General features: G+C 38.6%; 1 protein-coding gene across 2 annotated transcripts in view; it reads left to right on the top strand.

The window, feature by feature from the left end:
• Nucleotides 1-17,230, top strand: part of TRAPPC9 (trafficking protein particle complex subunit 9) — a 447,408-nt gene that overhangs the window by 66,772 nt on the left and 363,406 nt on the right. For both annotated transcript variants that reach the window (XM_058802185.1, XM_058802177.1), the window contains one exon: nucleotides 8,840-8,964. In XM_058802185.1, the coding sequence (XP_058658168.1) occupies nucleotides 8,840-8,964 (125 nt within the window). The remainder of the gene's footprint in view (nucleotides 1-8,839; nucleotides 8,965-17,230) is intronic.

Below are 17,230 nucleotides of genomic sequence, written 5' to 3'. Positions count from 1 at the left end.
AAAATGCTGGTAGTGAAGGGAGAGCCCACCCTGACACTGGGAAATACAGGTGCCAGGAATTGAGACTTTGAGGAATTCCCCTTGATAGCAAGTGAGATTTCATAGTAAATATGTATAAATAGATATATAAGCACACAAATATATGGAAAATTTCTTTCCTTTGCCCAGAGTCCAAAATGCTCTGAAGCTGCACTTGTCCAGGAGCTTTTCTGATGAAATAATATAAACCCCAACTATTCTGTAGGAGGTGGAGATAACACACTTCATGGTATGGACACTGAACACTTGTGGGATTTGGGATTTGGATTTTGGCCTCTCTTTACCTGCATCCAGCTCTTATGGGACCACAGATGCACAAAATATTTGAACACCAATTTTACCCTACTACTCCCTCCTGCTTCTCTGAAAGATTGTGCAGCTGAAGCAATTCAGCTTTTCCTCATTTAGTGATGATAAAGGAGTAGGATCCATTCCTGCTTTGTTGGAACTTTGGTATCTGTGGGTGCTGTGTACTCTCTGTCCTTTGAAAGTGTTATTAGGGATGTTAAGTATATTGAAAATTTAGTTGCTACTTTATTATTATGTATTGCTTTTAACTTTACAAATGCTAAAGTTTCCAAAGAGGAGGTGAGAGCCTGATGGGAAGAAGAGTAAAGAGCTGGAAAATCAATGGCAACTATGACAAGACTTTTAATCACAGGATACTGTGGTACCATTTCCTTTTGAAAATCAACCACATTTACAATGATGTTCAAAATACTTTTGTCTCTTAAAAGCAATGTCTTTAGTAGGGCAATTTTTACTTCCATGTCTTTCATTTGCTGCTGGAATTGTTTCCTTTTGCACTGTTTGTAATCAGGACATGCTGCAGAAGGGATAAATTACTGATGTTTTTGATGATACACATTTATCCATTTGGAAAGTAAACCAAGCTCTCAATCTGAATTGCTGAGATGTGTTGATTGTGTGCTGCCTCACAGGGAAAAATGTTGGGTGTTTTTCCAGATTAAAGGAAGCAAAACCATGAGTACATGACATCAGTGACCATCCAGCCAATATCCTGACTGTAACAGTGGCTAAGAACAGATTCCAATGGGATAATACAGGAAAATTTGTGCACTAACTTCTGTTTTCCTCTAGGCCTCTAACTATTAGCTTAGGAGCTTCCAGGGCTGAATATGGTTTCTCTGGTTCTAGGCACTTTTACTCATCCTTAGTGGGATAAAAATCTCCATTCTTCCTGTCAGCTCTTCACAACATGCCATGGCAAGAAGAGTCACAGCTAAATTACTTTTTAGCAGCTTTGCACTTACTGGTGGCCTTGTGTTCCCAGGTTCTTAATTGCATGAGAGAGGTAACAGGACATCTTCCAAACATGGTTCCTGCAGTGATTTGATGTATTTTCCCAGGGTATTGTCACAGCAGACTGGGGGTTTCTAACTGTTGAGGGTTTGGCTGTCCCTGTTATAGGAACTGTTCCAATGTCAGTCTTGTCCCTTTTGAACTCTCATTTCTGTCAATTTGAGGGAGGCTTTACACAGTGAAAGCTGATCCATGTGTTCATGTGATGACCTAATGGTGCTCTTTGTTTTATATTACTTTCCTTACAATCATGGGATTATGCACTATTTATCATTTGCTTTTTTGACTGAGCATTGATTTGGGAGATTCATGAATGTGTGAACCACAACTCCATGATCTTGCTTCTCAACAGAAATGATATCCTGAGAGCCTCTTTTTGCATGTATAAGTTTAGGATTCTTTCCCCCCTTTTTATTTATGCTGAATTTTGTCATTTTATTGGGTGTTGGTCTTTTCTCCCAGGTAATAAAAGGCAAGATGAGAGGAAATGGGCTCAAGTTGCAGCAGGGGATGTTTAGATTGTCTGTTAGGAAACATTTCTTCACTGAAATGGTTGGAAAACCTTGGAACAGGCTGCCCTGTTCACCAGCCTCACCAGCCCTGAAAGTGCTCCAAAAAAAGTGCAGATGTGGCACTTGGGGATGTGGTTTAGTGGTGAACATGATGGAGGTGCTGGGCTGAGAGTTGAACAAGGATGATCTTCAAGGTTTTTTCCAACCTTAACAATTCTGTGGTCCCATGTCTTAAAGCCAGTTGCCCAAGATTTGGGAGATCCATGCAGGGAGATCCATGTTTGCTACAAATCTTAGTGAAATTTTGGATCTCTTGTCAGCTGGATGGTTCAGGGTTCCTCCTCTGGCTGAGGAGGTCAGCATGGGCATTTAATTTAATTAAATTAGGTTGTTACACTGGGTGAGGCAGGGGGAAGCCCTTGGTCTGCTTGGTACAGCCAGGTGCAAGGAGCTGAAGCACTGAGATCTCTGTCACCTGTTCAGGTGACTAAAAAGGTCAACAGGATATTCAAATTATGAGCATAATGAATTCCCCTTTCCAGCTATTATACAGTTTCTGAAATTCTGCATTTCCCTGACACTAAAAATGGGGTGAGAACAAAAGGTGCTCTTTCTCTACTGTATTGTACACAGTGACTCGTTTGAGGTTTTTAACAAAGCTCCTGTTAGGTGGGGACAGAGTTTTTTAAAGTTAATGAATTAATTTGCAATGAGTACTTCATTGTGTAGAATGTTAATGTTCACTTATTCCCTGTATAGGGAACCAAAAGACAAGTGTGCGAATATTTAAATTCATAAACTCATCAAAGGAACTAATTAATTACACATTGAGAGAGAAGCAAATCTGTGCCTTAAGTCTCTCCTTCCCTTCTCTTGATGCCTGGAGAGGCTGCCTAGAACAGAGGCTAGACAGTGCTAAAGGAATAAACCAGGGATTCATTAAAAAGGCCTTTAAAGGACACACCTTGGAGAGTGCAAGAGCCTGGCCGTGGCTCCACCCAAGATGGACTGTGAGTAATGAATTTTCACACTTTTAAAAGTTTTGGCCCATTTATATATTGGAGTTAATTGTCCAATTACAGCTTCAGGTTATGCAGTCCCACCCTCCCAGTTCACTCTCCTCAATTCTCTGTTGTTTGCACTTTTTGGGCCTGAAGCTGCAGTGGTGTCCTTGGTTCTGGGGCTGGAAAAGGATTGTTTTGTCTGACTGAGCCGTGAGGAGAACTTGCTAACACTTAATATGAAGTTCAGAGTTATAAACTAATGTAGTACAGAATCTGGAAATATGAAAGCTAAAACTTGAGGCGTCACTCCTGTTTCCAGGGGGAAAAACGTTGCAGAGCAATAATAGCATATTTCTAGGAGCACTAATCTTGAATATTTTTAACATTGGTATGCAAGACCAGTATATTTTTCATACTCCCTTTGTTGTTTTTCTGCTTTAATGTCCAGATTTTATCTGCTTTAAAATGTCCCTGCACTTACACAATGTACAGACAAAGCCTTTTTTTTTTTTTTTTTTTTTTTTTTTTTTTTTTTTTTTTTTTGTTGGAATGATACCTGGTTTGGAATCTAAATGTTCTCTTGACAGTTCTTCCAAGAAACTAAGTAGCCTGGAGGACTCTATTAGGATAATGGTATCATGGTATCACTGATGATGATGATGGGGTCCTCAGAGATGTTGCAGTATTATCATTTCCATGTTACTCTGCTTAGTAGCCTTTATTACATTTAATTATTCTGAGTATTCTTTTGAAGTGACTTGATTTCTAAGAAGTTTTTTTTTTTTGTCTCTGCAGTTTGAAGATACCAGTTTGGATGTACTGTTGAAATGAGTAAATTAGGTTTTTTCCCCTTTTGTTCTGTTTTTTAAAAATACAGATGCTTCTGTGTCCTCCATAAATTCATCACTGTGTAACTTTAAAAAATATTCTTAATATTTTTGAGAATTATTTTCGAGAATTCTTCTTGAATTCCAGCTTTAGTGATTATGGAAGATAAGGTGCCCTCTTCTCTTCCCCCTGCACATTAAACCAGACAAATCATCTTGTCTCATGGTTTGACTAATACAGAGTGGGATTTTTTAATTGCCATAGTACTCCAGCCACTACAAATACACAGAGAGATGGTGTTTCAGACCCCAAATCTTTACAATGTAAATAACTAAGACAAACATGAGGCAAATAACAATAAATTGATTATTGGCACATACAGGCCAATAAACCTGCCATCCTTTTATACTGGTCCTTTGCTGAGGCACTTTATTTTAGCATCTAATGTAATCTGCATACATCATCTCTAGTTTTATTATGAACTTCTTTCCACTTCATTTGTTCTCTTTCATTGCATTCACCCTTATTGTAAATTTATCTTCCAATTTTAGTTCAGTTCAACAACCTCAGGAACATAAATCCTTGCTTACAGTGCATTTGTTATTTATTATTGTTAATTATTGTCTTCAAAGGTAATGGGGTTTCAAAGAAGAGCTCAAGTCTGGTTCATGTTGGCTGTGCCAGAGAGCTGCTGCATTCCCAGGAACTTTGCCTGGAGTGCTGCTGCCTGGGTTCCCTCCTGTGATGGTCCTGAGCACATTTTGGACAGAGGGAAGGAGCTGCATCTCAGTGCCCACCTGAGGTGTGAAGGGTGGATTATATTGCCTCAAACTCTGTGTGTCTTGGTGTTATTCTGCTCTTTGTTGCTGCACACAGCAAGTTTCTAGAATTGTGCACACATCATGAGAATACAGATCTCTTTTTCTAGGGGGAAAAAAAAGAAAAAGCATTCAAGTTCAGCAAGCAGAGTCTGTCTCTTGTCTCGAGGTTTATTTTTTTTTCCTGCATGTTTAAAGAACTTCAAAGCTGTTACAGTGTTCTTATGAGATATTGCCTAGCAAGAGGTTTTTGTTTTGAAATTTCAATCAGGCAAGAATTGACAAAATAAACAAATGGGTTGAAGTGGCATTTAGTTTTCATATGTTATGATCAAGCTGTGTACTTTGCAAAAACTCTACGATTCTGTGACGTAGCATCATAGAATGGTTTGGATTGGAAGAGACCCTCAAGATCATCTCATTCCACCTCCCTGCCATGGACAGGGATACCTTCCACTATCCCAGGTTGCTCCAAGCCCTGTCTAACCTGGCTTTGAACACTTCCAGGGATGGGGCATCCACAAATTCTCTGGGCAACCTGTGCCAGGGCCTCATCATGCTCTGGATCAAGAATTTCTCCTTGTCAGTTTGATGCCACCCTCATCTTGTCTTATCATTCCATGGCCTTGCAAAAAGTCCCTCTCCAGCTCTCTTGGATCCCTTTTAGGCCCTGGAAGGGGCTCTGAGTTTTCTCTGGAACCTTTTCTCCAGGCTGCACAGCTCCAGCTCTCCCAGCCTGTCTCCAGAGCAGAGGCATCCCAGCCCTTTGAGCATCTTTGATGCCTCCTTTGGAATTGGTCCAGCAGCTCCACATCCTTTTGATGTTGGGAGCCCCAGAGCAGAGCAGAGGGGCAGAATCCCCCCCAGAAATATCCCTGGGCTGCAGGAGGGATCCTGCTCCAGGCCAGCAGCCCCTCCTGCCCTCCCTGGATGGGCTGCCCAGGGTGGTGGTGGAGCCTCCATCCCTGGAGGTGTTTCAGGAAGGGCTGGACGTGGCACTCGGGCTCTGGATGTGGTGATGTCCGGTCACAGGCTGGACTCAATGATCTCTGAGGCCTTTTCTGACCTGAATAATTCTGGGACTCCTCCTCCTCCTGCCCCTCTCAGGGTCCCTGTGCTGCTTTTGAGGAAGCTGCAGGAAGCAGAGCTGCAGTGCTGTTGGATTGTATGAAATTCTCCTGGACAAAAGCAGCATTGCAGCCTAAAACCTTCCACAGTTTCCATTTTGTGTGACATGGAATTGCCTGGATACTGCCTCAGAATCCCAACTTTTGTGGTGTCACTGGAACAGTTTTAAAGTGTTTCCTTTCTATGGGGTTTGGGACCTCCATGGCTGTGATGTCCCCAGTTTGATGCTTACTCCCATTCTGGATACAGGCACGCACAGGATGACAAAGATACAACACAACAATTTAACAGCTTCTTTACTGCCAACAAGGTGTAACTTGAAGGTAAATAAATGCACTGCAGCACATTTGGGGTCCTCAACCCAAAAACTCTAAGCACAAATTTAAAATGTTTGAAAAGTACTTGTTGAATCAAAAGAATTAGAAGAACAAGAGAATTGAAACAAGGAAGCTTTAACAAACAGTAAAAATAGATCCATTTTTGGGTCAGGCCAGTGGTCCTTGCACAGCACAGTGTGACACAGGCCAGGAACTGTCCCCTGCCACCCCTTCCTTCTGTGCTCATTGTAATTCCACAGTTTTAACTCCCTGAATGCACTTCCCTCATCCAAGTAAGAAATTTTGTGGGATTCTTCTGTGCAGAGTGCTGGGAAAGTGGCTAATGAAGTTAAATTGACAATTTACTTAACATTTGATAGGAGAGAGGAAATGCTGGTAGGAGATTTTGCTCTGTTGTGACAGCAGTGACTGGGATGTTGGAAAGGCAAGCTGTGTTTTTGCAGTTACCATGGGAAAAGTGTTGGTCATATGCTGTTACCATGGAAATATTCAGTGTGGATTGTTGAAATTAGGAAAATTTCTGGACAGAGTGGAAAGATAATTGTACTTTTTATATAGTACAAGGCTGCTCAGGATGTTTGACAGTTGGGATTGACAAAACAAAACTATGGAGGATTTAGCATCTTCACCTCTCTGAACTTCATGAGAGAAAATAAAAAGTATGAAATCTCAAAAAATATAAGTATCAATAATGTTAAACTTCTGGAGAACTGCTTCATTAGTGCTCAGTGTTTTCTCCTGCCATCATTAAGTTTTGCAGCCTAGCAGGGTTTTTAACAGGATATTTAATGTATTGCAGGGGAGCTGGGCAAGGTCCTTTCTGCCATTGCTGCCTGATCAAAGAAGAGGAGAAACAAAATAATTTAAAAAAATAGTTGTTTGTGGTAGAAAATGATTTTTTTTGTCCTCTGGCAGAGAAGTTGCCTTGAGCAGTCCAGGCTGAGAAGGGCTGAGTCATTTACAGCATCACAAAGTGCCTGGCACTGGTTCTGTGCAAGTGCCACAGACTGGAGACAGAAAGTTCAACCACTACCAAGTTACCTTGGACTTCCCTTTCATCCTGATGTCTCCTTTGTTAGAAAACTTCCTTTTTCAGATACAAATTAGAGATTTAAAAATGTTTTCTTTCCAGAAAAAATGTTTAAGCGATTGTTTTTTCTTCCCCCCACCCCACTGTAGAAATTAAAAATAAAATGGGATTTTAAAAGATAAAGTAATTAAGAAAGGCATTAGCTGTATCTCTGTGATGTTTTAGGTACTATCTATTCTTCTCTCAAAGAAATAAAGCTCATGCCATATAAGAAGTGGAAAATGTGATTAATGCCATGCAGGTTTTCATACTTGGTTCCTTTCATGTTTTAATTTGCAATTTTATGCACCAGTCAGTGTCAGTTTTTGTTCTAAATATAGAACTAGTGAAAATCATTCATCAGTTGGAGAAGAATATTTTTCCTCAATTAAAACTTCTAATTTTCATTTTGAAAGAGCAGCTTGCAAAGCCTGTGATCAAATGTAGTTCTCTATTTATTTCTGTGTTTTGTCTTCTTCATGGTCCTGCTGCATTGCATGGGCAGGATGCTCACCTCCTGTCCTGCTCTCCCCCAGGAACTGATAGAATTTTTTTAGGATATTTATTCAGTGCTAAGGTGAATTTTAGAATTACTTAGTGAAGGAAATTGCAAGTAAGGGAATATGGGAATAATCCCTTTGTTTTCTCCTTTGGATACCTGTGAAGTTTAATGAAGCAAAACCCTTTCATGTTCCATCTTGTTCTTGTGATTTCTTCTTTTGAGGAATGTATCTTCAGCATGTCCAGATTTCATAGGAGCAATTTAGGAAATTTGTTTGGATTTTCTGTCACAATTTGGTGTTTCCTGTGTGTTCAGCTCTATGTCTCTGCTGCTGTACATGAGATTTTGCTTGTATTTAGTTGGTGTTTGTGGATTGCACTTGCTCTGCACAGCATCAAGGAACAAAGTATTTCTATTCTTTGGATGTAAATAATAACAAATAGTGAATCTATTTTTACTGTTTGTTAAAGCTTCCTTGTTTTAATTCTCTTGTTCTTCTAATTCTTTTGATTCAACAAGTAATTTTCAAACATTTTAAATTTGTGCTTAGAGTTTTTGGGTTGAGGACCCCAAATGTGCTGCAGTGCATTTATTCACCTTCAAGTTACACTTTGTTGGCAGTAAAGAAACTGTTAAGTTGTTGTGTTGTATCTTTGTCATCCTGTGTGTGCCAGTACCCAGACTGGGAGTAAGCACCAAACTCTCAGGACATTCCTCTCAGGGTATTTTTAAGCTTTTTTGTTGACTCTTACAATGGAAACCTTAACTTTCCATTCTGCCTCCTTTATATGTGAGAACTATTTAATCTATTTTTGCATTAGTAGATGTACAAAATATGACATCTCTATTTTCTGTCATTTTCCACAATATACACTTTAAAAAGAAATCCTTGTACCGGAAATTAATTTAAGGATCTTAAGGAGCTGATGGGATCACACTGACATGGAAAACCACAAACTTTGATTTTTATTTTAATACTGTAAATGTTAAAAGTAATTTTATATTATTAACCTGGCATCTCTATTGTGATTATTTCAAATGCAGTTTCCATCCTTCCCCATGATATTCACTGAGTTTTTGGTGTGGTCAAGTTTGATTATTTTTGGTGTCCTGGAAGAAACAGCCAAATAATCTTTGTCTTTTGTTTTGTCTTTTTGTGTAAAAGGTTAATATAAATTTTGTGTCTTTTCTCTCCCTTTGATAATAAGATATAATATTAATTGGAACAAAACATAGCATGAGACAAGCAAAAGTAATTCTCTTTGTTCTGTTTTCCAGATGGAATCAGTGTCAGTGGACTCCCACTCTCCAGTCCTTTCAGGCAGGTTGTCAAACCAAGAGTGGAGACCAAACCTCTTAATCCCCAGGAAAGCAGCAAAGTTGGTGATTTCAGTCACGTCAAGGTAGGGGAATGACACCAAAATAAGTAAAACCTGTCGTTTTTTAGTTGTACTGTGCTATGGTTTGTTGTGTGATTAAAAAACAAAGGTTTCCTTGTCTCATAAATATTTCCCTTTGGTTTCCTTTAGCACAGCTTGATGTTCTGTGTTTGGATTGTTATATTAGAGCCAACAAACAAAAAAGGTGAAGAAAGTTCAGGCTAAGAGTGGAAATTGCAGAGCTGGCTGTCCCTGTGGTGTACTGGGGGAGCTGTCAGCTCACCTCATGGTGCTTTCTCAAGCTATTTACTCTGTAGGAAGGTGCTTCTCTGTGAATTCTTGGCTTTCTTGCAGTGAGGTTTTTTTTAGTGATGTTCCTACAAGTAATAAAACAGAATAGTTGAGAGAGTTAAAGGAAAAGTAAAGAAAAGTAGCAGGGTAGAAGAAGAGTTGTGTAGGTGGAAGCTGCACTGTGCTTACCAAATCTGCCCTGGCCTAAGCTGCTCTTTGCTTTTCTGGGGCAGATCTTACCTGTTGAAAGTGTAAAGTTGTTGTTTAGAGCATGAAATAAATTTAGCTTCATAATGGCCAGATTTGAAGATATAATTTGAGATGAAAATAAGAAAGATTGTAAATAATGGACTGCAGCGCTTCATTGGTCTCTTCCCAGCTTTTGGTGAATGTTGTGTTGTGTGCAGTATTTGTAACATTTCCTGCACAGATCCATGTTCTGCATCAGCTCATCCTGTCAGGAATTAGAGTGACTGTTATATGTGGCAAAATTTGGCTTTGTGTGTGTTTGGCTGAGAAGCAAACACAGGCTCTGCTTTTCTCAGTGACTTGCTTTGCCTGTGAATTTGATACCTTCACAGTTCACAATTCTATCTGAGCAATTAACAGGTGAAGCTGTTAATTTGTAAATGTGTTTCTTTTGGATCATTAGCACTGTTAATTCATCATCAATTGATTCTGCAGCACAGGAAAGGTCTTAGCAAAATTACTCAAGTCTTTGTTTTTTATGACATAGTCAGGTGTTTCCCAATTGTTTACAAATGTAAATGAGCATGATTGAGGAAATAATTTGCTATTTAAGTGAACAAAATGTCTAACATTAATTAAGTTCAGAGATTTGTGTAGCATGTCTGACCTGTAGACACTTCTCAGTTACAGCAGCAATGGGAGTGTTACTTCAAGATAGGACTAAAAAAATCTAGAAATGCAGAAGTTTGTTCCAAGTACAAAAGAAAAAAGAATTTTGGTGCACTTTTTGCTTGTCAATCAGTTGTCCTGGCAACCAAGAAGTTGCAGGTTCCCAATGATCTGTGTGATAGTATTAGAAGGATATTGAAGGGGTGTAAAGCAGAAACTTGGCTTTTAGCATGTGTAGAAAAACTGTGGTGGGAAGGCACATGCTGGATCCTGTTGCCAGGGTTATGGAATTAATTTTGATTTAATTGGTATTTTGTGATGGAAGAACCATTCAGATGATCCAAACTATGTTGAGTAGGGAATACACATTCCAACAGCACCAAAGATTCTTTGCTGAGTAAATGTCTCTGTGTCCTGAGCCTGATGAGCATCACTGCTGTACAGAACCTGTAGCATGCTTGGAGTTTGTCCCAATTAAACTACTATAAACCAATAACTGGATCTGCTTGAATTAAAAATGCCTATGGAGCTCAAAACTATTTAGAACTATGCTAAAAATGTTTTTTGATTCACTGGGCTGTGCACATAATTAACTCTCTACATACATGGACAGACATAGTGGGTAGTGGGTAAATGACCAGAAAAAATGACCTGTTTTAAGTGAGATGTACTTGCCTCTTTAAGCAGTCATTCTGTGATAATGTGGATTTCTGCTTGTGGCTTCTGTTTTGACACTGCTCTTTAGTAGTAAGCAGCATAGGAACCACCAATAGCTTGAAATGAAAGCCAGATAAATTCCAAACCATAAATAACAGGGAGTTACTGTAAACAATCCAGTCAATTAAGAATTTATAGATATCATTAGAATGTGCTGTGATCCAGTTGTCTTGGCTGAGTTTTGAGGAATTTGCTGCAGTTTTGGATTTCAGTCTCTCTGGTTTAGACTGGGTGTCTTTGAGTACATGAATTATATTCATTGTCAAATGCTTTTGCTCAGACATTGCTGTGTGAAATGAAACAAGCTGGGATCTGCACATGAGAGAGGATCCAAGATTCCCTTTGATGCTGAGTCTCAAAATATTTGATATTTATGAACCTTTTTGAGTTCCCTAGAACCTCCTTAAAAGATCCTTGAGTTTCTCTCTATGGCAGCTGAACAAATCTGGATTTTTGGGCTGTTTGTCCCTCACAGAGCAGTTTGGGATGAGCTCTGGGTTACATTTGCTTTATTGTTGTGCCAATTAGAGTGGTTTGACAAGGACTAATGTAAGAAGCAAGTGGGAGTTTTAAACTTAAGAAGCAAGATGGATCTTAAACAATTTGTATGTGTGGTGAAAACACTCTGCTTTCACTTATTCATGATTTAACAATAGGTGTCTGGTGTGAATATTCAGGGGTAGTGGTTTTTTTTCAATCCTGCATGCTGTGCATAAGCTCATCTTCAAATAAAAGTGAATTTCTGCAAATGAAAGTGAGTGTAAATCAATGCTTCTCGTGTTGCTGATTCTTAAATGTCCTTGTTCAGATATTTATAAGCCTCATGCTTAAACCTTCCCTCCCTACTTGTTTGCCTTACAGATTTTGGGCTTCAGTCTTGGATATTGCAGTCGAGCTTCTCTGCAATCTTTGTTTCCAATTTTGCTGTAGGCTGTCTCCTAATAAACCAGTCACTGGCTTCTGGAAATGACTGTTACAATGAGCTCATAAATTCAGTGTAAAAATTGCTTTATGACCTCATCATAAAGCTTGCTTATACCCTCAAGCTGAATGGAATCTCAGGCTGTAATATTATGTTCAGATATTCTTTTCTGCTGTTCAGTGCTGGGTTGTTGTGCTGAGCCTTGTCTAAACTCCTTGGTTGTTCCAGGGTGCATCTGCATGAAAGGATTAATTACTCTGCTGAGGGTAACTCAGCCTTTCACCATTGCTGTGGTGTGTGAATGTCAGGTTTGAGGCTGACTCTGTTACTTTTTGAGTAACACTGCAGTGTGTTCAGATATTCAACTATTCTATGTCTCCATGCAAAAGCTGCAGTAAGAAATGTAACCAGATGCCATAATCTCTCAGCAAACACAGTGCCAGTTTGAACCTCGGGGATTCTGCACTGCTTTTCATGCTTGGAAGCTGAGATTTTGTGGTGGGGTCTAGTTCTTGTCAGATGGAAGAAACAAACTGGCACTTCAGTCCTTATTCCATATGGACTTGAGCTTCAGAGATCAGTCCAACCCAAATGAAGAGTTGAAATGGAGAACTCTTCTGGCTGGGTGATGAAAACTTTGAAAGCATATTGTGAGTTTTTCAAACCCTTGGTTTAAGCTGTTAAACATTCCCAGTGCTTACTGGGCAGTTGTTTGGCAGACAGAGCTGGTTTAAAATTTATAAGGGATTTGGCTGACTTCTTTATTTGTTTTGAGACTTGTTTGTTCAGGAGAATTTCCTTCTGCATCCTGAATGTGAGCTGTAATTCTGGAGATTCAGCTGCAGAAGCTGGAAGGTTTTAAGTACTCTCATAAAACTGCTCTGTTCCTGCACTCTCAGTAAATGGTAGGAAGTGTTAAAATACAGTATGTAGAGCTAATTTAATTTAACACACTGTCTTTAATGTATCTTTTCTGATTTACTCAGCAGTGTATTAAGATGAGATGCAGGCCTTAATTGGATTTTTTTTTCTATTCAATTCTCAGGCTTTACTCTTCTATTTGAAAGTGTGCTGCTAATAGGGATAAACTTTATATTGTTGATACTTTAAGTTCTAACTCCTTTTGTTCATAAACCTTATATCTATTCTAAGTTTAAGCCCTTAAACAGAACAAATGGGATTTTTTTTTAAATTTTAAAAATAATTTTGGGTGCTGCTGAATTTAGAGTAGATGTAGAGTCTATAGAACACAACTGAAATTTAGATTCCTTTTCATTGCAGAAATGTGAATATAGGAATAAGATCTTAGGCACAATAGTCCAGTTAGGATGTTGTACTTCCACTCTGTCCTATTTTGGAATTCATTACTATGCTTATAAATTCTGTGGCCCTGAGTTCTCCCTCAATATTAAACATGTCAAGTTTTATGTTTCTATCTCATTTCCCTAATAACTTTCAAGATGGTAGAAGATAAAAAATAAACAAAGCTCTTTCACTTCCAAATCTGATTTTTATCAAAATAATACATATCTTATTTTTTATAATTGACAATTTGTGATGCGAGTGCCAGAAGGCCACTCACATCTCCTGAAGCCTGCTCAGATTGGAGCTGTGAGCCACATCAACCTTTGCCAGGTCAGCAAGGTGTTTTTTATTGCCTTCCTGGCCAAAATTTGCAGTTTTCTTTGAGATAAAGTGGATTATAAAAACAGAGCCATTCTGCAAAAACAAGGGAGAAATGAGTTTTTGGCAGCTGGTACCTGTCTGGCAAAATTTGATTACGATCTGGATTTGGATCTGGATGAAAGTTGGCAATTTTTGAGCAGTCTGGGTCTAAATGCTTTTAGCTTTCCTTCCCTGCCCAGTTCAGCTTTGCTTATCTTCCCTGGAGTTCTATAAATAGTTGAGTGTTCCACACAATTTCTGCTCTCCACTCCTCTTCCTCTCCTTCTGTGAATTGGTCTCTCAAGAAAGGAACAGTCTGTTGTGCCCTAGAGAGGACTGCAATTCAGAACATTAAGAAAATACTTGACTAAATCTATTCCCTAGAGCCAGGGGTGGAAAAAAACCCTACTGCCCCTTGGGTTTGGATAAATTCAATTCATTCAGCTTGTCTTGTATTTTACATTCAATATTAGCACAGTAGCATCTACAATTTCAATGTGATTTTGTTTGGAACTTGCTATTTTTCCCATTTTATTTGACATGAAAGGAGGATTAAAAAATTTATAAAGTACTAGTAGGAAAAAATTTGGAAGAATTCACTGTCTGCATGTCAAAAGCACTTTTTTTCCGACTTCCTTCATTGTCACTCAGAAAACAAGTGATGATACCCTGCTCATACCCATCCAAATCTCTCATCAGGAGTAGCTGCAGGTGCAATCTCCTGTATAAACCACACTTCATCTCTTTCTTGTCTAAAGATGGACAAAGAGAAGTGAAAGTTGACACCAGCACAATAAACAGAGCTTATGGGACCAGCTGGAGGTGGTCACATCCATAATGACATTGTGATAAGTCAGGAAAAAAATCTCAATACTGAGGTTGGCTTTTGTAGGAGGAGGTTGGCTGCATAGAAAGTGAGGGGAGAAAAGGAGGGGAAGTTGACTGGGTTTGAATAATGGAGAAATAATAAAGATGGGCTCATGTGAAGAACTGCTGAGCTGGAAACTTGATGTGGAGGGAGGGAGGGAGGGAGGTTTGGAACAAACATCTGGAACAGGGTGGTGAAAGTCCAGTCAGCTCTGTAAGAAATTTTAAGAATAATGAGAAACTGAGATGTTTGTGTGAATGCTCTTGCACTAGGTGATAAATTTCCTCAAAATTTTCTTCCAGAGGTCAGAGAGCCCCTGCAGCCTGGAGCTCTCAGAGTGTGACCTGCTGTGTGCTCCATGGTCGGGTGTCACAAATGCAGAATCCCTCTGGGGTTTTACACATTAACTTTGCACTTGCAAGTTCTTGCATGTTCAGTTTTCCTCTTTTAATGAGAACAGATGAGGGAGGTCAGGCAGGGTTTGGACCACAGACCACTCTTTATTTCAGATGCCTTATTTACTTGGTTCTTACCTGGGCACATTTACAGTGCTCGTGTTGTAGATCCAGACATTTGCTGCTGAAGTTGTTTTCAGCCTCATGCTGCATTTTTACTTCAATATTGCTCATCCTGCATATGATGATGTTTTCATTCCAAATGTTTGATGGAACATTTTTGAAATTCCATAAATTTTATTGATTTAATAATTTTCTGTGGTCTTTTACCCACAAAACTCAGTGCATTGACAAGTAATGAGGAATAGCTGTACTGCAGGCTGTGATAAACACTGTGCCATAGTTTTTTCTCTCCATTTGAGAATAAATAAATAAATCTGCAGACAAGTTAAATTTCTTAATATTTCAAATAACTTCTTTTTTAAATTGAAATATTTTCAGTTCCTCAGTCATAGAGGCAGATCATAGTAAGGCTTAGAGTTTTGTTCTGATTTTTGGGCAGCTGGCCAAGGAGATAAAGAGCATCTTGATAAAAGAAAAATAAAATCTTTAGACTGTGAGTGTTCTGTTTAGCTAGAAGTGGCATTGTTAATAGCTGCCTTCCCCAGGAATATGAGAAAGAGAAGGAACTATAGTAATTTATCACTGTGGGCACTCCAGAAGGGTGGGTCAGGTGTGGCAGCTTTGCTCAGAAGAAATGGGAAGTGCAGACTGTGTTGGTTGTAATTGGTGCCAAAGCATTTTTGAAAGGGCTCCTCAGAATCTGCTTTACCAACTTTGATTCACTGAGGGAAGTGACTGGAGAATCATCCCAGCAAGCTCCACATTTGCTGTTTATGGGTAAACCAGGTTTTAAATGTGTTAGATTGCAATTTTGCAGTAAGATGGTCTGCGAGAGGGATTGCTTAATAGAATTTCAATTTATTTACAAGTGTGTTTCAAGCTTTTTAATTTAGTACTAATAATGATGATGTTCTAAATTTATCATTGATCAGTCAGAAGCTAAGTCTTTGTTAGCAGGAGTAGGACAAGATTGACTTCAAAATGCTGAAATTTCCAAGCAATGGAAATTATCTAAAACCATCAAAAGTAGAGGAGAGGAAATTCTTTGTAAGACAAAGAAAAAAAGCCCTGAGACTGAAATGAATGCAGCTTTTAATATTGTGTTAGATAAAACAGATCCAGCTCAAATTTTGTTGGTCATTTTATGAAATTGGTTTCTCTGTGTTGTCATTAAATTGCTGATCTCGCTGTGAATTGCAGCGACTGATGATGTGAGGGAAAAGCAGGTGATGAAAAAAATGTTCTGTGAAGAGGGAAAAGTGTAGGAATTTGAGGGTGTTGATCAAATAGAGTGTCATTTCTTAGATGTTTCTCTATGATTCATTAGACCTGATTTTCTGTAGGTGTGTAATCTTAGAGTAAATTAAATTCCTAATGTTCTTGTGTTTAAATGGAATAAAAAGCATGTTCTCTGGTAATAGAAAATCAAAGTACTATGAATATTACATTGGGAAATTTAGCCTTTAAACTGGTGCATGTTGTTTTTGTGTGGAGTATTTGCTGCACCACTTAGAGCAGTGTAGTTTGATGATAAATTAGTATAAATATTACTGTTAAGTGACTTGGATGTGCTTCAGCTGTCTGTAGTTATTAAATACAGTGAGCATAATACATCACATTTTGCAGATTGGTAAGAGTGGAGGACTCAGAATGACTTGCTAATTTTAAACCTGGGGCTCTTAAAACATTATTGGTTTAGCTGAGATAAGTCTGAGAAGAGAAAAAGACAAATGACAAGAAGCAATTAAAATACATATTTTGTAATAAAGTAAATCTCTGGAGCAAGGAAGCTTCTACATTGCTTCATGGCAGTAACTGATGTGTCTAATTTTTTTCAAGTTTACTTTCAGCTAGGTTAAATCTTTGTATCAAATGCCCAGCAAGGTGAACAGTCCATTTCAGTAATTTGCTCGAGTAATTATGTGAAATTCTACTCATTTTTGGTTAGACACTGTGCAAATGCAAGTATTATTTTTATTACTAATAAATGGAAGTCATAAACAATTATTGCTGTTCCTACCATTTGATGCAGCAGCTGAGAGTCCAGAACAAGGAATAAATTGCTTGCCCAAGATCACAAAAGATGTAGAGTTGGGAATATTGTCACAATAAGCACCAAATGCTCCATCCCATTAAAAGGGTGATGTAATCTTGTTTCTTAAGAATATGAAAAAATCATTTGAAATCCTGCATTCTTCACTGAGAATTCAATATTAGTATTTCTTGGCCTAGAACCTTGATCTTTTATCAAAAGCCATTTCTGGATTTTGCCCCTTGCATGGTGCTTGTTCCCTATGGCAGCTGTCTGTGTCTTTTTGTTTTAATTCTTCCATGTTATTTTTCCATGTTCAATTCTTCCATGTTATTCTTCATTTGTTTTTCTACCTCTTGTTGGTCAGTGCTGCTGGTGATCCACATCCTCTCCCTGAGTTTATCTGCTTGCTTGGTCAT

The sequence above is a fragment of the Ammospiza caudacuta genome, chromosome 1, assembly GCF_027887145.1.
Source record: "Ammospiza caudacuta isolate bAmmCau1 chromosome 1, bAmmCau1.pri, whole genome shotgun sequence".
Lineage (NCBI taxonomy): Eukaryota > Metazoa > Chordata > Aves > Passeriformes > Passerellidae > Ammospiza > Ammospiza caudacuta.
Note: the sequence above shows the minus strand (reverse complement) of the source record. Positions and strands in the feature narration are given on the sequence as shown.